Source organism: Nicotiana attenuata, unplaced genomic scaffold (assembly GCF_001879085.1).
Source record: "Nicotiana attenuata strain UT unplaced genomic scaffold, NIATTr2, whole genome shotgun sequence".
In the NCBI taxonomy this organism is placed as follows: domain Eukaryota; kingdom Viridiplantae; phylum Streptophyta; class Magnoliopsida; order Solanales; family Solanaceae; genus Nicotiana; species Nicotiana attenuata.
Window position 1 is genome coordinate 280,178 of NW_017671013.1, and position 24,380 is coordinate 304,557.

The 24,380-nt window shown below is 34.9% G+C and overlaps 2 protein-coding genes across 2 annotated transcripts; one reads left to right on the forward strand and one right to left on the reverse strand.

The window, feature by feature from the left end:
- Nucleotides 1-7,195: 7,195 nt before the first annotated feature.
- LOC109205229 (SNF1-related protein kinase regulatory subunit beta-2) lies at nucleotides 7,196-12,550 on the forward strand. Its single transcript, XM_019367914.1, has 4 exons — nucleotides 7,196-7,711; nucleotides 8,439-8,617; nucleotides 8,729-8,891; nucleotides 11,785-12,550. Exons 1-4 carry the CDS (start codon nucleotides 7,535-7,537, stop codon nucleotides 12,109-12,111), a joined length of 846 nt encoding a protein of 281 aa, XP_019223459.1. The 5' UTR covers nucleotides 7,196-7,534; the 3' UTR covers nucleotides 12,112-12,550.
- A 1,897-nt stretch (nucleotides 12,551-14,447) lies between these two features.
- LOC109205231 (oligopeptide transporter 3) lies at nucleotides 14,448-22,832 on the reverse strand. Its single transcript, XM_019367915.1, has 7 exons — nucleotides 22,727-22,832; nucleotides 18,644-19,248; nucleotides 17,698-17,795; nucleotides 16,529-17,098; nucleotides 15,611-15,866; nucleotides 15,347-15,529; nucleotides 14,448-15,248 (listed from the first exon to the last, which is right to left on the reverse strand). The coding sequence occupies exons 2-7, from the start codon at nucleotides 19,172-19,174 to the stop codon at nucleotides 14,631-14,633; spliced, it is 2,256 nt and encodes a 751-aa protein (XP_019223460.1). The 5' UTR covers nucleotides 19,175-19,248; nucleotides 22,727-22,832; the 3' UTR covers nucleotides 14,448-14,630.
- Nucleotides 22,833-24,380: the final 1,548 nt, after the last annotated feature.

The window sequence follows — 24,380 nt, forward strand, 5'->3', positions numbered from 1 at the left end:
GATTTGACCGCGGGCGCGCTAGGGGCCTGCAACCCCTGAACCTGCAACTTCAGAATGTTTCTAAGCCTAAGACCTTTCGGGACCCACTCAAAACTCACCCGAGCCCTCGGGGCTCCAAACCGAACATGCAAATGAACTCATAAACATACTACGGACTCATCCATGCGATCAAATCGCCCAATCAACATCATGAATCATCAAATTGGGCCTCAATACCCATGATTTCCTTCCAATTTTCATAGAACATCAAGTTTATATTTTCTAGCTCACAACACGTCAAATGACGTTCAAATTTAACCAAACTTTACAGCAATTGTTTAGACCACATATAACACTTGTACCGGGCGTCGGAACCAAAATACGAGCCCGATACCACAGTCTTCTAAACAAACATCACTTTCCAATTTCTTTAATTATTTTCAGAAAATAATTTCACATAAAAATTTATTCCTCGGACTCGGGACCTCGGAATTTGATTCCGGGCACACCCCCAAGTCTCATATTTTCCTACGGACCCTTCGGGACTGTCGAATCACGAGTCCGGGTCCGTTTGTCCAATACTTTGATCGAAGTCAAACTTAATCAATTAAAACATCAAAATTTTATTATCTTTCTCACAAATTCATATTTAAACGTTCCGGCTACGCGCCCGGACTGCACACACAATTTCGAGGCAACCCCCAAGTGAGGTTTTCACGGCCTCAGAAATACAGAGTGAGTAGGAATACAGGTGATGACCCTTTGGGTCGTCACATGACTATTTTTCAATTACTAATCCGAAAATTGGCTAATTCGTGCTATGGCGAATCATGGACCAAAACTTTTTTTTTTCATTGGGCCCCCAACATTAGATAACGACATCTCCAAATTCTCTCTGCCAATTGTTGCCGTTTTCATTACCCAAAGAAGCACTCAATTGTTGAAAAAGACGTGCAACCAAACCACCCATAATCATCAAGGATTCTGTTGTATCTCCTTCTCTTTTCAAAATTAATTTCCATCCACCAAAATTTTGTATTATTATTAATGTAATACTATTATAGTAATACCCGTTTCAGTGTTGTGTCATTATTTGATTTGATACGAAATTTTGAAAAGAAATAGAACGTCTAGAATATGTAATTTTAAACATGTTATAATATTTGTGTGAAAGAAGTTATTATTAAAAATAGAATGAAAAATCTAGAGTTATTTATCTTAAAATATAGAATATATCATTTCCAAAAACTAAATTAGAGTGAGGGAATAGTGGCACATAAAATGGTTGCGATAAGAGGTCAGTTACAGTTGGCACTAGAGTGACTTTGCTATCAAGAAAAAGTATTCACGTATGGTAAATTTTTAGATCCGAAGTTTACACCAAACCAACACAGTTTATCATAGTTAAGTGATTTTATGTAGTAAAAATATATATTAATTAATTATGGTTAATTGGTACAAATCTATATACAAACACAAATCATGCATATATCCGTTTGGTATAAATATTCGCCCGGATAAGTTTTACACTTTGAGAATTTTATTACTGAATTTGTTACCAAAAGCTTGCCAAACATCTTCATTTTAAAAATAATTTCATTCTTTGATTTGAAAAATAAGCGAACTCGATCAAACATGCTCTTAATCTCAGCTGAAGAAGGGCTTTCACAATTCATTAAATGTAGAGAAACAATCTTCACGTTATTCATGAAATCAATCATTGGAACCTATAAATAAGTGATTGAACTAACCTTTGAGTAATAGAAAAGTCTCTTGGATGTATGGTTTTTAATACAATAAAAGCAAAATTTCGAAGAAATGGAGAATTTACCCCAATAAAATAAAGGCGAAATACATAAAGCGCCCCTTCAAGTTGTCCTTAACGATCAAATGAACACCTCAACTGAGACCATTTCCAGCTAGACACTTCAAGTGACTGTTAAGTAAATCAAATAGACACCCCAGTGCAGCATACCAGATGCGTGAGTTACACTTGCCAAATGAGCCAATCAATGAACGACACGTGTAATTCGTAATTAAAACTAATACAAATTAACCAAAAAACTGAAAATGAATTTAAAGAAGAAACAACCATTTTCCAGCGTTCTCCCCCCCCCCCCCCCCCTTCCAACTTCATCTTCTTCTTCCAAATCAACATACCTCATTATCATTATCTGCCATAGGAATGTATGGAATACTTGGTATTTCTGCTTGCATTTCACCCTTTTGATTTCAAATCATTTCCCTAAAATGGAGATAGCGATTTGCTGTCTTGCTTAAACGATCTCATTTTTAGCATTTTGCTAGATTTTGTCTCTGCGATTGATTTGCTGACTAATTTGTTGCTACAGCAGTTGATTCGCATAAATAGCCGATTTTATGACCTCCTGTATTTCGCTGCTTCGTCTTCTCTTCACCATTTTCCGTCGAAATGGTTATTGTGTCTGATAATTGGATGGATGAAAGAGAAATTTGTTGAAAAAATTGGTATGAAAAATTTGTTGAATTTGATGTGATGATATATTTGGTAATTTTGTTCTTTTGTAATGGAGGCAAAGGTGATTTAGGGTAGAGGAGGGTGTTGAATGGTGGAGGAGAGAATTGGAGGAGAAAGGGGTGTGAAAATTAAGTGGGGTCCACATTATTTTAGTAAAAAAAAAAAAAAAACTACTTTTAGGTTGGCAACTCGCGTCCCAGAGAGTGGATTTCACGCAATGGGGGCTGATATGGTCGGGTGTTTAGTTGATCTTCTTTTGTGGATAAATAAAGGGTCTAATTGAAAATAGGCTCACTTGAGGTGTTCAGCTGGTCGTTGAGGACAACTTGAAGGGGTCGTTTACTTCATCATTTTGGAGTGTACTAATTTCCATCGGATTATTTAAGAATTTTATTACTGAATTTGTTACCAAAAGCTTGCCAAACATCTTCATTTTTAAAATAATTTCATTCTTTGATTTGAAAAATAAGCGAACTCGATCAAACATGCTCTTAATCTCAGCTGAAGAAGGGCTTTCACAATTCATTAAATGTAGAGAACCAATCTTCACGTTATTCATGAAATCAATCATTGGAACCTATAAATAAGTGATTGAACTAACCTTTGAGTAATAGAAAAGTCTCTTGGATGTATGGTTTTTAATACAATAAAAGCAAAATTTCGAAGAAATGGAGAATTTACCCCAATAAAATAAAAGGTGAGTACACAAATGATGTGACCTTATGACTTTTAGGCCACCACTCTGTCAATAAAAAAAATACTACTGTTTGTAAGAACTTTTTTATATCAATCTTGGCCCCGGCACAAATGATCCGTCCAAGGTTGCGCTGGTGATTAACCTGCCTATTTATTGTTGTCAGTCCATTTTGAATCAACTTATTTCAATTCATTTAAAGTTGAGTTGATTTTTAGTCCAAATTGATCAATGAGTAACTTTATCAAAATATTTTAGAAATAATTTTTTTTTTGATATGTTATATATGACCATACCAAAAGAAAAAAAAGTCTTATTTAGTAATTATACAATTCATAAGAAAATAAAACATATTGAGTAAAGTTTGATAAGAGTTGGACGGTTTGGGCTATGATCCAAATTTTAGGTCATCTTGACCCAACCCATCTTAGCCCAAGTAACTTTTGGGCGGGTCATTTGGCTCTGCCCAATTATTAACTCAACCTGTTTTGACCCACCCAAAATCGGCTCAACCTGCCCATTTGACACCCCTAATAAGTATTTATGTGTTTTCAATAATTTTGATATGACACTGATATATTCTTTTTAACTTTCAGCATTTTAATCAAATAAAATGGTGGCGTAATTTCTACATATTCTTAAGTATTTTTTCTTATATGTGCACACATCAAAGGAAGGAGTAGTAATAAAATTAGTACTATATATTATAGTTTTCAGCATCATTATTAGTAATAACTACAACTATATTTTAAAGTAATTTTTCATACTAATAGTATCAATTAAATGTGCACAGATCATTATGGTTTTTGGTATCATTATTAGTACTATTATGCTGCAACATAGTTCCAAACTCATTGGATTGCATAAAATATCATTTTTTTTTCCCCTTTCTTTTCTCTCTTTTCCTTTTTTTTCCCTCCTGTTTTCCCTCACTTCACTCATCAGCACTCAATCTAATCTAATCTCATAAATACATTTTTCTTCTCTCCTTTGTTTCTCAATAATAATAAAGAGCCCGTTTGGATGGGATTATTTAAGTGACTTTTAAGTCAAAATAGCTTTTAAGTCATAAGTTAAGAATTTTAACTTTTGACTTTTGGCTTATTTTGTCATTTTGGCTTAAAAACAAGTGCTTAAAAGCACTTTTTTACGTCAAAATAGTACGGGCTAACCAGTTTTCGAACTGGTCATTCAAAAATAGCTATCATCTGCCAAGTCTTAAAAATAGTCACTATTTTGCTGCAATAGAGATCGGTCCAACATAATATACTAGAGTTCGGTGCACATGTGTTTTAACTTCCAGCATATTATGCTGGACTGGAATTCGGCATAATATACTGGAGTTCGGTGCACATTTTTCGGATTTTGAACAGTGTTTTTGGTTCAGATTTATCTTTACATGAAAAGTGGCTAAATTTCAATGACTTTTGAAACTGTGGCTATTTTTTAATGACCACTTGTACATCTGGCTATTTTTGAATTTCTTCCCCTTTTTACTCTATCCAAACACTACAAAATGGCTTAAAAGCACTTATATTAAGCAAATCCAAATGGGCACAAAATAATCTTAATTGTTTTTTGTTTTGTTTTACTATAAGCAGTAATAATGTCTCTTATAGCCTGACTGGCCAAGCTACAAAAATCAGCTTATTTTGAGAAGTGTTTTTTTTTTCAAAAATACTTTTGGTGAGAAGCAGTTTGTGTTTGACTAATTTACTTAAAAAGCACTTATGAGCAACGATTAGTGTTTGACCAAACTTTTAAAAACTGCTTCTAAGTGTATTTTTCTTAAAAGTGCTTTTGGAGAGAAGCTACTTTTTTCTGCTTCTCCAAAATTGCTTCTGCTTCTACTCAAAAGCACTTTTTTTCCTTTAAAAGCTTGGCCAAACACTTCAACTTTGTAAACAAATACTTCCTCTGTTCCAGTTTATGTGAACCAATTTTCTTTTTTGTCCGTTCCAAAAAGAATGACCCCTTTATAAATTTGGAAATAATTTAACTTAAACTTTCAATTCTACCCTTAATGAGATGCTTTTATAATCACACAAATACTCTGGGCCCCTTTTTGACTTGTTTGGGATCACAAACTCCAACAGTCTTCAATTTTTATTAAACTCAGTGCCCAATCAAACATGTTTACATAAATTAGGACGAAGAAAATACTTCTTTTTTTAAAAAAAAATACTTTTTTGCTTGGAGAAGCTTGGCGAAACATGCTAGTATTAGATGTATGGTTTTAAATCCAATAAAAGAAAATTTTCGAAGAAATGGAGAATTTATACCAATAAATTAAAAAGTGAGTGCGCAAATGATGTGACCTTATGACTAGGGGTGTTCATGGTTCGGTTTGGATCGATTTTTCCCTAAAAAAAACCAAACCAAGTAAGTCAGTTTTTCAAATATTAGAACCAAACCAAACCAATTAAGTCGATTTTTTCTCGATTCGGTTTATGTCGGTTTTTCGGTTTTTTCGGTTATTTGTCGGTTTTTTCTTAAATATAAGACATACACTACCAATCACATATTCTGGAGACCACATTTTCAACGTAACACTATCAAATCAATTGTCCTTTGAGAAATCTATTTTTTACCAAGATATATTGATGATAATTGAATCAAATAGTGATGAATAATTTAAGGACTCAATTAAAAATATATTACTTTTAACACGAAATGAATTCTTACACTTAACAAAAGAAAACTACCAATCAAACTAGAATGTTAAGGTAAAGAACTATACTAAAAGTGCAAACTATTAACATTTACCACTAAATTTTTGAAACTTTATATAAAAATATACATATATATAGGTGTAATAATGAATTTGAATTAGCTACTCCTATAGTCGGTTTGGTTCGATTTTTTTCTAAAATTAAAACTAAAACCAAACCAAATTTGATCGGTTTTTAAAATTTCAAAACCAAAACCAAACCAAACCAAAAAGTATCGGTTTTTTTGGTCGGTTTGGTTTGGTTCGTTTTTTCGGGTTTTTATGAACACCCCTACTTATGACTTTGGCCACCCCCCCCCCCCAACTACGTTAAAATATCATGGTATAGCCAGTTTTCACACTGGTCAATGAAAAATAGCCAGCGTTTATCAAGTCAATGAAAAATAGCCACTATTTTGCTGCAACAGGGACCGGGCCAGTATAATATACGGGAGTTCTGGTGCATTCGTGTACGAACTCCAGCATATTATGCTGGACCGTCATACTTTGCTAACTCCTGTAAAATTTGCGGGAGACCGGAGCACCAGTGCTCCAAACTCCAGTATATTATACTAGACAATTATACTTGCCGGAACTCCCGTAAAATTTGCGGGAGTTCCAACATAATTATGCTTGAACTCCCGTAAAATTTGCGGGAGTTCCAGCATAGTTATCCTGGAACTCCCGTAAAATTTACGGGAGTTCAAGCATACTTATGCTGGAACTCCCGTAAAATTTGCGGGCGTATTTTTCCGGATTTTGAACAGTGTTTTCGCTCAAATTTAAAGTGGCTAAATTTCAATGACTTTTGAAACTTGGCTATTTTTTAACGACCAGTGGTAAATCTGGCTATTTTTGAATTTCTCCCCCCAACTACCCCACACGAAACCAACACAGCGTTGGGCCACCACTCTGTCAAAAAAAAAAATTCCAAAAAGAAATACTACTGTTTGTAAGAAATTTTTCATAAATATCTATATATGTGTTTTCAATTTTGTTGATATAATACTGATATATTCTTTTAAACTTTCAGAATTATTTATTAAATAATTATGGTGGCGTAATTTCTACATATTTGTAAGTATTATATTTCTTATATGTGCACAGATCAAAGAAGGAGTAATAACAAAAAATATTAATTAGTAGTACTAATGTATTATAGTTTTCAGCATCATTATTAGTAATAATTACAACAATGTTTTAAAGTATTTATTCATACTAACAGTATCACTTAAATGTGCACAGATCATTATTGTTTTTGGTATCATTATTTGTACTATTATGCTGCAACATAGTTCCAAACTCATTGGATTGCATAAAATATCTTCTTCTTTTTTCCCTTTCTTTTCTCTTTTTTCCTTTTTTCCCCCCTCCTGTGTTCCCTCACTTCACTCATCAGCACTCAATCTAATCTAATCTCAAAAACACATTTCTTAATAATCTTAATTTTTTTTTACTATAAGCTGTAATAATGTCAAAGTTGTGATGTCATTAATAAAGTAGTGGGTGAACATGTTTATATATAGTTACATACTAGTACTACTTTTTTTTTGTTTTTTGTTTTTTCCTTTTGTTTACACAAAGGAATCTCTTTTTGTAGATTCCAAGTAGGTTCCTTTTTTCTGGGTTTGTGTTAAAAATACAAACTTTAATAATGGGAAATGTTAATGGAAGAGAAGAAGTTAGTGGTAATAGCCAATCTGGATTTGAGGGTTCAGGTTCAGGTGTTGCAGTGGTACAAGATAACATAATGGATGGTGAATTGATTGGGGGTCACTCTCCACCTTCAAGTCCCAGGGTTTCTCAATCACCTATAATGTTTCGACCTCAGGTTAGTTCTTGCCAAATTTGGGTTGTTTGTGTTTGATGTAAAGTTTTCATCTTTTTGTGTGTAAATGGTGGAATGATGTAGATTTAGGGTGGACAGATTTGTATTATAGAATTAAAATGGTTAGATCTGAAAAAAGGTCATAACTTTGAATAACAAATATGCTTATGGTTTGTTTTTGGAATGTCAGGCTCTAATTATTGTTCCTCTAATTATGGAATTTGCTTTATCAGAAATTGAATTGAAGAGTTTTACAGTAATATTCAGATTGTCTGAAAATTGGTAAGTGCTACTACCTTTTATATTTATCTGGGGATTCTCCTCCTTGAGGATGATTGAAAAATGTGAAGGCTAACCGGTGCACTAAGCTCCCGCTATGCGCGATGTCCGGGGAAGGGCCGGACCACAAGGATCTATTGGACGCAGCCTTACCATAGCTCGAACTCCTTGTCACATGGCAACAACTTTACCAGTTACGCCAAGGCTCCCTTCGATGATTGAAAAATGTAGAAAGATAAATTTTTTTGGCTTTAATGGATTCATGGAACTGCATTAACCACTTGTTAAGCACTAGCTAGCATTTTCAGCTTCCTAGCAACTATGGTTACATCTATGTCTGTTGTGTTTACTCCTCAGAAATTGATTGCCGGATGTTAATCTTCTTATAGTTTGGGTTCTTGTTTTAGAGGGATTATGTGAATTTGTTTATTTTGAAAATGTTTTGCCCCAGATGCCAGTGGTCCCTTTACAAAGACCTGAGGAGGTGCACATCCCAAACCCTTCATGGATGCAAACCACCTCAGGGTACGACGACTTGAATGATGAGCAAGGAGTTCCCACACTGATATCATGGACACATGACGGCAAAGAAGTTGCCGTGGAGGGATCATGGGATAATTGGAAGTCAAGGTTGTAAGCTTGATATTCTTCATCCATGCTCTATATTGAAAAAGACAAAATCCTCAACTTCTTTAGCTTAGATTGCAAGCTGACACGGCAAATTAAACTTCTTTTTCTCAGGAACCCTTTGCAAAGATCTGGGAAAGATTTTACCATTTTGAAGGTGCTTCCTTCTGGAGTTTATCAGTATAGGTTTATAGTTGATGGACAGTGGAGATGTTCCCCTGACTTGCCATGCGTCCAGGATGAAGTAGGGAATACTTACAACATTTTGGATGTTAAGGTACATTTGTCATCTCAAAATTATTACCATTCATATCCTCTCAAGGATTCTATTGATTCCAAGCGTAGTTTCTATTGTATTTCCTATTAAAAAGACCAAAGCAAGAATAGAAGGAAGCTGGACGTCAATAAGGACTTAGCTAATATGCACAGACACATATATATAACATACTCTCTTGAAATTTAAGAACTTTGCGTGGTCCTTTGAGATTGATTGTGAAGGGTTATGAGTTGGGTTAACTACCCTGTCGAACCAAGAAGAGTATAATCTTGATTTATTATGTGTGTTTAATGCTCAAGTAAGATATTAGTTTCTGAAATGATGTTTTGGCTTTGTGAACACTGTTAGGGAGTTGAGCTTATAACTATGGGAGTCTCTCCGGTCTTGACTTTTTTGCTCTATGATAATATCATGATGGGCACAAGAAGTGTCTGCATATGGACAGAGGCGGATCCAGGATTTAATGTTTATGGGTTCCTACAACGACTTCGAGTAAATTTTCAATAGTAACTGGGTTCACATTTAAATATTTGTAGCTATTTAATGAATTTTTAGAACACATTTACACTGTTTGGACAAAAGCTACTGGGTTCACGGGAACCCGTAGATAACATGCTAGATCCGCCCCTGCATATGGATCCATGTCTTGTTCAAAAATGACTTTGATATAGATTGTAAAGTGTTTTGGTCCAAACAGTCGACCTGCTGAATCTAGCTTTTTTCTGAGAAAGCCTTAACTTCAACAGCAATTTGTTGTTATATAGTGGTGTCAAAGCACCACAAACTGTGAAACGTGGGAGCCCTTGAGATAAAACCTGAAGAGATTTCTGTTTTGTCTAAGCAAATCAATGGTAGAGAAAAACACAGGTGAAGGTTTTGCTGAACCCCGATCCCTGTAGCCATTGAGAGTCATAGAAGAAAGTTTATGGTTAATTTAAGGTAGACCTCATTATCTATACTGAAAAAAAGTTTGTCTCATTATATACCTATTGATATGTTGTCAAGTTGCTTAGAGGATGATGTTATAGTGAGGGACCAGCTGTTCTTTACGAATTAAAGAAATTATGGAAGAGCTATCTCTACCCGTCTTAGTAAATACGGCCATAGTGTAGTCTTTCAGTGTGGAGTGTTTGGTGAAAAACTGAAAAAGTAGACTGTAACTGGACGATCCGTTCTTAATGGAAATGATCTCTCTCAATCTGAATGCCTTTTTTTTCTTTTGGAGAAAATGATATATATACAGAAGTATCAAGGAATGGGCTGTGGGAATACTTTTACTATTTTCCTCCTTTTCTCCCCAGCTGTATATTCACAGCGCTGCCAATCGTGCTTCATGCATGCAAGCAAAATTTCCTAACATCTGATCTTTTTCATTTTGTAAAAATTCATTTATTCCACTTCTCATCAGAAGCATACAAGATTTAGCCATCAATAAATTTAATGTACTGTCTACATATTATTTTGCTGCCTTTAACCTCCAGACACGACATATACTTTCTTGAAAGTCATGGGGACTTAGCAAAGAGTTGAACACAATGAAAGCAAGAGATCAATGATGTTTTGAAAGCAAATACGAAAACATTCATATACTGAAACATAGATGCCTGTCTTTTTTGGCTTTTTGGTGTAGACTAGACGATGCCAACTCAGTAGATAGGATTTTAGATTTTCTCACCTTCCTTTTAGCAATGTAAAGGAACTGAATCCATTTGTAATTTTGGCACAATCTTTGTGCTCGCATGTACATAAAACCATTACTTTTCTCAAAAAACAAAAGATCCATATATGCGATACCAAACAGTTGGGATTTAGGTTTAGCTGTGTTCTTACACTTGACCCAATGGTTTGCTTGGAGTCATTTTTTCAATAACCACTGTGTCCGGGCCAGCTTGCATGCACCTCAACTAGTTCCACAAGGTACCTACTACCTCCTACCAGTACTCCACCAAGGATCAGACAAATGAGAAGAAATCACCTAGTTTTTTTGTCTCTGCTGGGATTTGATCCTGAGCCCTCATTGGTTCTCAACCCACTTTATTGATTACTAGGCCACACCCTTATGTGCTTTGCTAGTAGTCTTTTTTGTTAGAGTGACATAGATATATTCGTATAGTCAACCTAACTACTCTATGATCGATATGTAGTTATTGACTTATTGTTACGCCAGTTATAGAGAAAAAACATAAAGGAAAAGAGAGCAAATACTGTGTTGCTGCTGCTTGAAATTGGGCTTATGAATGTCTCGTATGCATCCTACTTTAGCAACTGCATCCCACCCCCAAACCTGTTGCTACTCAAAATGGTTTCGGAAAAGAAAATGCTCCTGAACTTATAAGATGCTAAATTTGACTTGTGTACTTTATAAATAGTTTATATCTAGCAGAGAAGAACTAATGAAAGTAATAGGTGAAAAGTTAGTTTGATATAGAAAATATCACATCAAGTTTAAATATGATTAGTTGAGATAATTGAGTACTTGAAATTTGTGAAAACTATATAAAATAACATGAATATAGAAAAATGTCAAGCATTCTGCCATAAACAAAAAGAAAAAAAGAAGAAAAAAAACTACTTGGTAAGATTAGATGATTGTTAAAAGGTAAAAAATATGTTACCATTTGTTCGTAGAGTGTGAGCATATCAGCGTAGCTGGTTCGTCTGAAAATACTTCCTATTTTTCATTTTGGGGTAGGCAAACTTTCATTGGACTATGTTCTTGATATTGTCCTAATGAGCACAGTATACTCTCTCTCTATGAGAAGAGGAATGTGTTCAAGTCTTTTAGTTCCTGGCCAATTGATTCCCTTCGCTTTGAAAAGTCACAAGTTGACAAAGGTTGTGGCTGATTAAATGCTAAGTTGACAAAGCTTGTGCTTTTTGATGCATGATGCAGGATTATGTTCCAGAAGATATTGAAAGCATTTCTGGGTTTGAACCTCCTCAGTCCCCAGATTCCAGCTACAGTAACTTGCAACTTGGAGCAGAGGACTATGCCAAGGAGCCACCTTTAGTTCCGCCTCATCTACAGATGACTTTACTCAACGTACCGTCATCTCACATGGAAATTCCACCTCCTCTCTCGAGACCTCAACATGTGGTACTTAACCATCTCTACATGCAGAAGGGCAAGAGTACGCCGTCTGTGGTAGCACTTGGTTCAACTAATCGATTCCTGTCCAAATATGTGACGGTGGTACTTTACAAGTCCATACAGAGGTGAAATTTCCATAACACCCGCCTGGATGATAAGTCTTTTAATAACTTAAATCTGGTGACAAATTATTAGAAGTCAGGCCTAGCTCATGGCCACTCAAGAAACAAGGGAAAAGAAAGACGCGGCAGAGGAAATGTTGTGAACATCAAATTCTCTACCGTGATTCAGTCAATTTACGTGTAAGCACTTAGTCCTTATTTGCCCTTTTTTTCAGTTCCAACATCCAATGAGTAGACCCCTTTTGACTTTGCAGTCATACAATAGGTGTCGGTTTAATTCTCACTATCCCTTTTCCCTCTTTCCCTTCTCGATCCTCCAATGTAATAAAAAACATTTATTTTCTTTGAAAAGAAATGTGCTTCATTTCCTCGGTGAAACCTATTTTCTTGTACTTCTGAGAACAATTTTCAAAGTTGTGTGAGAACTAGAGTTCGTTTTCGTTCAATTAATTGTCATGCAGATTGCTGATTGTTAGATTCATTTAGCAGTGGTTAATTTGGATTAAAGAAGTTGGTGTATATCTCATTTCAGAAATGGAATACAAATCAATCAGTTCGATCATGTACTTTAGCTATGCAACCACATGCACCCTTTTTAAAAATTTCCATGTGATGTTTGTTTTGCTAATGTGATGCAACCATAGTGTAAGTCTACTGATATTGCCAGATGAAATGCTACACGAAAGTAAAACTATAGGCGCAACATTTATAGGTGTTTTTGAAGGAATAATACCCTTTTGTTACAACACAATTCTCAAAACAGGAGAAGAGTTTAGAGTTACAATTAGGCGAAATACATAAATGACCCCTTCAAGTTGTCCACAACGGTCATTTGAACACCTCAACATACCTATTTATCAAGTAGACACTTCAAGTGTCTGTTAAGTAAATCAAATAGACACCCTGGTACAGCATACCAGATGCGTGAGTTACACTTGCCAAATGAGCCAATCATTGAACGACACGTGTAATTTGTAATTAAAACTTAACACAAATTAACCAAAAAAAAAATAAAATAAATTTAAAATGAAAAAACCCTTCCCCAGCGTCTCTTTTCCTCTCCCCCCCCCTACCCCCCCCCCCCCTCCCTTCATCTTCCTCAAACTCATCTTCTATATTTATAAAAGTTGTGGAAATTCAAATGACCCATTTATCAAAATTTCCGGGAAATTCAAAGGGGTATTGCTATTTGAGCCACTAACTTTAGAGCTAGAAAAACAGCTGGATCTTGCCGACAGACATATTGAAGCAATGCTCCCATTTTTTTTTTTTTGAATAATCAAGATACACTCTGGATCACAAGTGTTTGAAAACTTCCAAGTTAAATTTTTTTGCACCAACAGAAAATACTACTCTTGATTGGAAGCTCACTTAAGCTTGACAATCCAACCCATCTTATCCTCTGCGAGTCCCATTTGTAGACTAGTAAGTGCAGAGTATAATTGCTGCGACACAAGACCAACCCCGTTATTTCCATATGTTACCCTTTTCCCTTGATGAGTAATGCTACCCACAGGAGATACAACCACTGTTGTTCCCGTACAAAAAACTTCATCAGCATCAAGCAATTCATCCACGGACACCAGTCGTTCCTCAACCTGGAATCCTTGACTAAGAGCTACGTCGATTATGCTCTTTCGCGTAATACCAGGCAGAATTGTCCCTTTAATTACAGGAGTTACTATCAGATTACCCTTCACATTTTTGCTGATTTTCTTGCTCGATCAATCGTTCATTTGGCAATTATTTCTTCACTAACTTTAAATTTGTTGAATTTGATGTGATGATATATTTGGTAATTTTGTTCTTTTGTAATGGAGGCAAAGGTGATTTAGGGTTAGAGGAGGGTATTGAATGGTGGAGGAGAGAATTGGAGGAGAAGGGGGTATGAAAATTAAGTGGGTCCACATTATTTTAGTAAAAAAAAGAAAAAAAAACCTAATTTTAGGTTGGCAACTCGCGTCCTAGAGAGTGGATTTCACGCAATGGGAGCTAACATGGTCGGGTGTTTAGTTGATCTTCTATTGTGAATAAATAAAGGGTCTAATTGAAAATAGGCTCACTTGAGATGTTCAGCTGGTCGTTGAGGACAACTTGAAGGGGTTGTTTATGTATTTCGCCTTACAATTATATTAGTCCTATATAGAAGCAATATCTATCACTAAAAAACCAAATATATAGAAGAAAACTAGAGCCAATAATCTACAAAGCTTATGTTTCGCTCGATTGGAGTCCAACGCTTGCATTTGATGTATTACATTTGCTTTCGGAATAAAATAAGTGTTATATAAGGATGTTGTTATAGAGAGGTCTGACTGTATATTAGTTGAAAAATATTAGCACTTGAGAAGGAGGAAACTCATTGAATTGCTTAATGATTGACAATCAAATCATTTACATGGCGCAAAGCTACAAGTTATACTCAAAATTACATCAATGCTTGTTATAAATAACTTACACCAGTTTAGACTTGTTTAAGACTAAACTTGTCTAATACTAATATTCAATCATTTTTTCTCTTGTGGGCTACTTGAAAACTGGACATCCTGCCACTACAATCCCAGGGGCTGTAGGGCAAGTTGCCAAGGGACAGTGGTCTAACTCAGTTCCCCACCATTTCAAGTTTTTGCCCTCATTTTGCAAAGCAAAGAACAATAAAACACCCATAAAAGCTGTTCCAGCATCCAGGGCAGCTGACAGAACATAGTTGTATTTCTGCCACCATTCTTTCCGGTATTTGAATACAAAATAGTTGAATATCATTCCGGTAATGAGCCAGCTAGCGATATTGGTTGGCGTGGCTGGTGGCATTCCGGCAAAACCATAAGATATAACTGGTATGTTGATCAATGGGATCCATTTCTTTTCAGGGAAGACTTTGCTTAGCACCCAAACAGGCACCGGCAGCACTGCACCAATGAGGAATAACCATACCAAGTTCCTATATAATCCTCCAGGACCAAACAATCGCTCTGGTCCAATTAGACCCCATATGACAGAAGCGTCAAATGTAACTCGGAATTTTGGACAGGTCCATGGGCTGTCAGGATGAAGAGTCTCAACATCACAAATGTTCTCGATGCTTCCTAGCATCCACCATGCCACTGCAAGGTTTACTGTTCCGGCAACCAGTGTCCCCACAAGCTGGAAGAAAGGGAATGAAGAAGAATGAAGTGGAAACTAGGACATCCTTGCAAACACGTTAGTTTGAATCGTTCAAAGCAGAGAAAGAATTTACTAACCTGAGCTGTGTACATGCATCGTGGTGGAATTTTCATGTAGTGACCAAGTTTAAGATCGGCTAAAAAGGAGAGAGCATGAATGGTACTGATCCGGCCATAGATTTTGAAAATCAAGTTCGCAATTGGTTTTCCTGGGAGGATGTAACCAATTATGAACTGTGCAATTATGTCATATCCAGGTTGCTGCATTGAAATTACAAGTTCGTCACTGAATTGAACTCCTATAGGGTCAAGATTGGAATAGCACTTTAACATTCAAGTCACCTGGTTGGTAGTCGCTTGTATGACTCCTATAGGGAGAGTAACAATCCAAGCAAGACCAAACGCAAACAGCATACCCCACCATGGCAGCTGCACATCTTCTTTCCACACAAAACACATCAGAAGTGAAAGGGCTATGCTACCGAACAATAATACGAGGTACCACCACTGAGGAACTTGCTTGTAACTCTTCATCAATTTTGCATGGATGTCCAATTTGACATTCTTCACAGCAGATCTACTTTGCTTCCAGATATCACTGGCCAAGGTAAAATCATGGCAGATTGTTAACACCACGTTCATTAGAGCTGTTTCTCTCTTAAAAATGTCTTGCCACTTAAATTGCTCTACACACCAAACTTAAGCAATTTTACTCTTTCTTTGATATTTGCAGGTGTACAATAACTGACACTATCCTAGACCTGTCTAGCGGTATTAGTTTTTTTTATAAGGGTGTATAGTGGTATTAGTATTTAACATAATGCATATCCATTCAATCTTAGCCCTACTACGGTGGTACCGACATCTAGGAACTTCGACAGAGCATGCAACTAAGCAATGGATCTCATTTCATCTTCAAGATTAAGAGACAAACCCTGGAGTCAGACAGCCGAAGATAACTTCAACTTTCTAAGTATTACTCCCTCCATTTTATTTTGTGTCTTAGTTTGAGCAGGCATGAAGTTTAAGAAAAGTAAGGAAGACTTTTAAATCTTGTGGTCTTAAACTAAAGATGTGTGTAATATACCAAAATGCTCTTGAATCTTGTGGTCTTAAATATGCTATGTGGAATGTTAGAGTTAAAGAGTTACCAAATATAGAAAGAGGCATTCTTTTTGAAACAGATTAAAAGGAAAAGTAAGACACATAAAGAGTAAAAATGACAAGATGAATGTATATAAAGCTTTATGAAAGGCCAACCTGCCATGAAATAGTGCAACATGTGTGAGGGTTGCAGTAAACCTTGCGAATCCTGATCCAATTGAGAGGGCAAATAAAGGACTGAGGTAGAGCTTGCTGTAACTTTCATAAGCAGCAATGTTGAGATCAAATTGTGGGGTCAAGATCTTAGTGGTATCATATTTGTGGCCGCTAGATGTGAACAGCTGATTTGAAAAGATAGGGAACTTCCGGGCATCAAAAGTGTTGTACTTCCAGTAACATAGAGGAATGATGATGTATATGAACATGATAAATCCAATGCCAACATTAAGAATCGAGGTCCATGGTGTCACTAACGGACTTCCATGATATGCTGATATACCAGCCCAATCGAGAGTAAAAGCACCCACGCCAAGGCCATGGTATCCAGAGCCAATTTGCTGAGCTGTGATACTACGTGGCCATGCCCAACAAACCCATGAGAAGAAGGTTAAAATCGGAAATAGATAGCCTGGGAAAGCGTAATATGCGAAGCTTGCAGCCATAAATACAAGGAAAAACTGCATCCTTGTCAAGCCTCTTGTTTTTTGTTCCTTCTCGTGAAGTGCCCTGTTATGAGGAAAGTCATATATATAAAAAGCACAAAATAGATCACAAAGAGCTGATAATATAACATTGTGCAATTTGGTAACTTGTGTTAAAACTGTTCAATGAAGCACCAGCAGTATCTCTCATAAGAGATCTTTCAATTTATACTATATTTACAGATATTGCGGCAAGAAGTCTCATCAGACATTATGAAATTGAAACATATTGTATATTCTTGGTTGACACTTTTCACCTTCACTGATAACCATGGCATGCAGTTATTTGTGCTATGTTATGTTATGTATTACCTCCACTAGATTGTTAAAACAGTGCATAAACCAAATGGACTTGTGTCATACCACCGCTCAGAAAACCTAAATAAGATTCATTCAAGCACTTCCCCCAATCCAGTAGAATAGAAATGAAAGAACTCAGATTTGATCAAGACAAAGTTAAGAATTTAGTGTTAATAAACATCATATATATTGAGTTAAGAATTTAGTGTTAATAAACATCATATATATTGCTATCTTTGTGTTGCATTTGAGATGGTACTGAATATTATTTTTAACAAAAGGAGAGCCACAGGTGCAAAGGCGATGAACAAACAGAAGGGGAACCTGAATAGGGAGACTTGAGCAAGGTTTGACGGCCACCACATATCCACAGGATCAACCAAGTATCTCCTCAACATCCCAGCCCATCCATACCCCACTAGCTGCACAAATACATATATTATCAGAAACATAAACTTTCTGGATTTGTGATGGAACATGTTTTCATGTAAAATATTTTTGGTAAATGTTTGGTTACATCAAACTGTGGAAAATGTTTTCTCCACAGAAGATACATTCCATCAAAATGGAAAAAATGACTTTCTTGCTTGTTGGTGAAAATCATTTTCGATTACAAATATCAAAACTCTTACTCATTATCACTTACTTAAACTATCAGTCTCTATTGACAACCTTTAATACTCAAAAATATCACAAAGTACTAACATCACACCTTAATCCTCCAATTTATACGGTTAATATATGTCTCATACATTTAAAACCAACCAAAATGCTGGAAAACTATCCAGAAATCCTTTTCCCAAGTAAAATATTTTCCCCCATACCAAGTGCATGAAATTCAAATTACAAGAATAAAGACTGAAACGAGTCAAGACAAATAGACTACAGTTTGATGTATATAGTATGCTTAACTTCAACGCTTTCCCTTTATCCTTTTTGTCTTTTAGTGACCAACTCCAACTCAAATCAAACACTGAAGCTTTCAAGAAGGAAAATTCAATATAACTTTAACCACAAACTTCAGATTATAAATATATGTCTTTAATTTACACTTATGCACAAGTAAAAAAGCAGTGCACTAAGCTCCCGCGATGCACGGGGTCCGAGGGAGGGCTATGCGCGGGTCCGAGGAAGGGTCGGACCACAAGGTCTATTATACGCAACCTTATATGCATTTCTGTAAGAGCCTGTTTCCACGGCTCGAACCGTGACATGGCAACAATTTAACTAGTTATGCACAAGTAAAAGAGTATAATAAAATGAAATGTACCTGAGTGGTCAAGACAATAAGAAGAGCAAAAAGGAAATTCAAGCTTTGCTTATAATAAGCCTTCATAACAGTAATAGCCCCAATGGAATAAGCATCACCTCCTCCAATGGAAACACCACAATTGGCCATAACTGTAATAACAACATGCTCTTTGATATTAAATGGCCCTGGATTTAAACTAAAACCCCATCTCCCAAACAGAGTGTAACTCCTTTTAGGAAGTGTAGCAGCCATGAATTTCCCAATTGGGAGCACAGCTATTTGCATGAGAATAGCTGAAATAGTTAAAGGCTGAGTTCTGTATATAAAGAAAGTGTTGAGAAAAATCAAGAGAGTGCATGAAGTCAGTCCAAGAAACCATGCTCTGAATGTCATTACAGGTAAAGTGGGGTCGTCTGTTTCTGGAACTACCAACGCCACCTCCTCCACCGGACATCTTTCGTGATCAGATGGTGGCTCTCCGTTCAACTTCCCGGCGGCTGACGGTGGTAGTGGTGGGATAGTGGTGGGGGTGGAATTCTTGGTAGACATTGAGCTGTTTTTAAAGAAGCTAAGCTAATTCTCTGACAAACTTCTGTACTTTGATGTCGTTATGTATATATAAGCTGTAGGAAGACAAAAGTGAGTTAGTATTACTAAATCACCCTTTATTTATAAACAAAGTACTATTCCCTCCCCTCATTTTATAGGATTAAAAAAAAACTTTTAATTTATAATCTTAAAACAAATTATAGTTTGAAGTTTTTTTTTTTTATAAAGTGTACAGAATGAATTAAAACAAACTATAACTATTTTTATAATAGGGTACATACTATTTCCCACCCGCGAAAGCACCACATAACTTTATCAAGGAATGGACATTACAACCAAAATAAGAAATTTAAAATTAAATTATTTTTAAATATAAAAAGATGATATTCTTTTTGGGATAAATGTGTGTGGAATATTTATTTATTGTGCTCGTTAATGAATTTTTTTTAAATTAAAAAAAAGCATAACCATCCTTTTCATGAATACTTGAATTGAAAGCTAGACCGAAATGATTTATCTAACCAAACTCAATTGGTTTGATTTAAATGGAAATGACTGAAAAAATGTGAACATTTTCTTAATGTCATTTGAACACATTAACAACTGCACAAATCCTATGGAAATTTTTATTTTACTTCCAAAAAAGAGCCTCTTCAATTACTTGCATTTATTAGTCTCTTTTATTTATTTTTTCCTAAAGTATGAAGTATTATATTTAACGGAAATGCCTATTCACACACGGTGCACACAACACATCAATAAATGTATAATATGTATGTGTTAACGAAAATTTACTTAATTCTAATATTTAATAGAAAATGACATTGTATAGCTGCTGTAAAAATAATAGTCGAAAAAATATAATTTTATACACTTTTTTGGCAGTAAATAGATTATGGCACGGGCTAAAACTGATAATACCCCTATTTAATAGGGGTGTTCAAAACCGATCCGAAACCGAAAACCGAACTGAACCGAAGCTTAATCGCTTACTGGTAACGGCTTAACGGCTTAACGGACGGGGAACGGATTGAAATTTTTTTATTAACGGCTTATCGGTTTGGGGGCGAATTATTTAATTTTCTTAACGGATAATCCTATACTCCTAAATAGGAGTATAGGAATATATTCAATTTAACTGGAAAAAGAAGTTGAATAAAAAAATTCTGATTTATTACAACACTAACAAAGATAAAAGAAATTGATTCATTATCTATTACTTTCGGAGCAAAATGACATACATAAATTGCTTATATTTTATGAACATTAATTAGATGAAACAACAGATCTGTCCCCGAGAAATTAATGAGACTAGACCTGGCTTCTCTTGTAGAATTAGTGCAATACGATTTCTGCGATCGAGGGAAAGTTGGGAAAACAAAAGAAAAGGGAACACACGTTTCACAAACCTTAATGATTTCAAGAGGAAGCTGTTGTCGAAGAGAAGCGCGAAGAGTAGCCATTTCTTGTCTTCTTTATTAAACCGAAGTCATGTCAAGTCCTAATTTTTTTGCTTATTTTCCTTCTTCTGGTAGTACTGCTGGATTCCTAGAATCATTGATAATTTTGCTAGGCAAATCAACCGCCCGATTTGAGCTAAACCGATACCAATCCGCCCAATACCTTATCGGGCAGCTAGCAGATTAATACATTTAAAAGCCGATAACCGATAAGCCAAACCGTTAAGAGTAAATAACCGCCCAATCCGCCTGATAAGCAGCCCTACTATTTAATAGGAGTAGAACATATTAACTCAATTTATTATTTAACCATAATAATTTTGCATAATTTAGCACGGGATTCGAGTAATTAAGTTTTTTCTAACTAAATACTATTCGCCTTTTTAGATGTCACCAAGTTGGAGCATCAGACCAAGTGGAGCGACAACTTTATATGCATGACGGATGATTTAAATAAAATTAGATTTCTGGCTAGGAAGAGCAAAAAAGGTATATATAATAGACCTAGAAAAATGATAAATAAACAAATAGATGTATTTATTATATTTAGTGTTACCAGTCTCCTAAAATTAAAAAGCACCTTGACTTAAATCACTGATTTGAGAGGACAACGAATTCAATTATTTTAGACAAGAATGAATATGTTCTTGGAAGCTTGTGACCTGTATATGTCTTTGTCCTGAAATAACCCTGATAAAACATCTTTTATTTGGTTTTTCACCAGGTGTTCAGTACCTAATTTAAGAGCCCGTTTGGACATAAATTTTTTTTTTAATTTTTTTTCGCATAATCAGTGTTTGACCATAAAATTTTCGATTTTCACTTAAAGATAAATTTAGGATTTTTTCTAAAATTTGAAAAACTCCAAAAAACTATTTTTTCAGAATTTTCACTCGGATCACTCACAAAACTTCAAAAACAACCCAAAATTATATTCATGTCCAAACACAACTCTAATTTTCAAATATCATTTTCACTTGAAAAAATATTTCACTTTTTTTTTAGGAATTTTACAATTCTTATGTTCAAATGGCCACTTAGATTTGATTAATTTGAATTTGCACCGAAAAATCCTACTTTAAGGATGAAGTATTTTTTTTACCAAAAACAATTCTATACCCAAAGCTTGAATAAAATTATTTACCGCTCCACCACATTCTACAGTGGTCCTTATAAAGATCTAATATGCTAATGTAAGATATTTATTTGGAATGTTTATGAGCTCAACAATAATTTAGGACATTAGAATCTCTATCTCCTTATGGTCCTGCATACGTAAGGGACAAAAAGTAATCCTACTTAAATAAACCACTTAATTGTTAATTTCTTCCTAGTCCCTATGCTCAATTTATTAATAATCAGCTCATAAAATCTTTTTTTTAAAATAATTACATATTACACTTCATTCTGTTTAGGCAGTATAAGGATTATAATAATAATAATATTATAACAGATGTTTGTATCATCATTTGAGAAGGCAAAAGAGAATATATTGCGAACTAAAATACTGTACGAAAGAACAAAGTAAGCTGGCGCATATGTAACCCATGTCTCTTGTAAAATAGCTAATCAAACTCGGATTCCATTTAGATACTTTTTAATTATGAATTGATTTAATATAATATTACAACATAGATTGGGTTTAATTTTTTATATTATTTTTGTCCATTAAATAATATTTAAATTTAATCACCTGAAAAGTATATTTTAAATTGTCAATAGTGGCGGAGTCACATGCACCCAAGGAGTGTCAACCGAAATCCCTTCGTCGGAAAATTACACTGTTTAGCTCGGTAATTTTTAAAAAAATATGTAGTTATACTATATAATGACACCCTTAACTTCTTGATGAATTTATTTGTTATATATTGACTCTCCTTAATGAAAATTATGGCTCCGCCACTGATTGTTCAAGTTGTTTTTATTTGCTGAGACAGATGTTCAACTAATTCAATTTGTACTCTTCTATCGCAGAAAGAAGACTATTTCCTTCACCGGAACAGCAATATTTATGCAGAAAGTAAAATGAATTGATAAACATAATTTTTTAATTAAAAAAAAAAACATTGAAACAAAAGAGTACGTAACATACCAATAAGCTGGAGGAGCCCCTGGATCAAAGAACTATTTCTGCTGCACTTTTCTTTTTAATAAAATATATTTAAATATTGACTTTGGAGAAAAGTAGTGGCATTTTCAATGGTAAATATAAAGTGGGGACTAAAATAGGGAAAATGTGGATCAATCAAAATGGGGAGAAGTGGGGCTTGGGTTATACCTTTTCGAGCGTGTGATACTCACGTGTCACAATAGTACTGACACACTCTTTACCCGTTCTGACCAAAAAGTAACTAGGCTGTACACGTGGTGTTTCATTGTGGAGCCTACCAACATTTCCACGTATGATCGTGGGCCCACTAAAAAGCTGACGGAGCAATAAACGGCGTAAAGAGTTATTGCTTTTGCAGCCTGACTTTATTACTGAGATGACTTTTCAACGTCGGGTTGATCGTTAGTTACGAAACGTGTAAACAGAAGCTCGTGTCCTGCGCCCGTTCTGACCCACAGTCTTGGTTGTCTTTATGCATGTACTGTATTTTGTTTAGCAGTTCTCTGTTTGGTCAATCCAAAACATAGGAATCATCGCTAATAACTTCACTCAATTGTTCGCAACGTAGAGTAAATTAAATGGGACTTATATTTGACCATGGTGCTCCACTATATATTGAATGCCCTAGTTGTTGTTGTTTTTTTCCTATTATATACTCCCTCCGTTTCAATTTATGTGAACCTGTTTGACTGGGCATAGAGTTTAAGAAAAAATAAAGACTTTTGCTTGTGGTCCTAAACAAGTTAGAAAGGGGCCCAGAGTATTTTTGTGGTTATAAAAGCTTCTCACTAAAGATAGAATTGTAAGTTTAGGCCAAATTATTTCCAAATTTAGGAAGGGGTCATTCTTTTTAGAACGGACCAAAAAGGAAATAGGTACACATAAACTGGAACGGAGGGAGTAGAAGAGAGAAGAGGAGGTCGACCAAGGGCATTATGGTCATTTTAAAAATATAATTTCATCCTTTGCTGACTTGATTATGGTTTCTAATGTTGAAAAAAATCAAAAATAACGTAGCCCAAACTACTGAATTATTCATGTGGACCCCACATCCTATTCCCTAACTATCTTTTGTTTGAAAGCAGACTACCTGGCACCTTTAATTTCGTTTTTTCAATTAGTACTTTTAACTAAAAAATTATCTGTTTGGTAATTTTATAATTCAACATTTATCTGATTAAAAACATACTATGGTTACATACATTTATATACAACAATTCTATTATCTTCTTAAGAAATATTATTTCATTTGTTTTATTTATTGACTATTTTAGGTAAAGACTATTTTTTTAAAAAAGTGACAATAAATTATGTAGGATTTTTATTAAGGTGTTCTTATATTAGTATCAATTGATAAAATTTTAAACAATCTCTCATTAAATTACAATTTTAATTGGAATAGTTTATAAATTAGAAAAAAAAATTTAAGAATAAAATAGAGATTCAACTTTCTTTTTTATTATAGAATATTAAATATTGTTCAAATTGTATAGAAATGATTCCCTCTATAAAAACATTATTTGAGAATAATCTAAACAAAAGATTAAGACAACTAATTTGGGGAATTTTTTTGCTTTATTATATATTGGGCAACATAAGAAGTATCATTCTGCAGGATTATACTTTTCCCTCTATG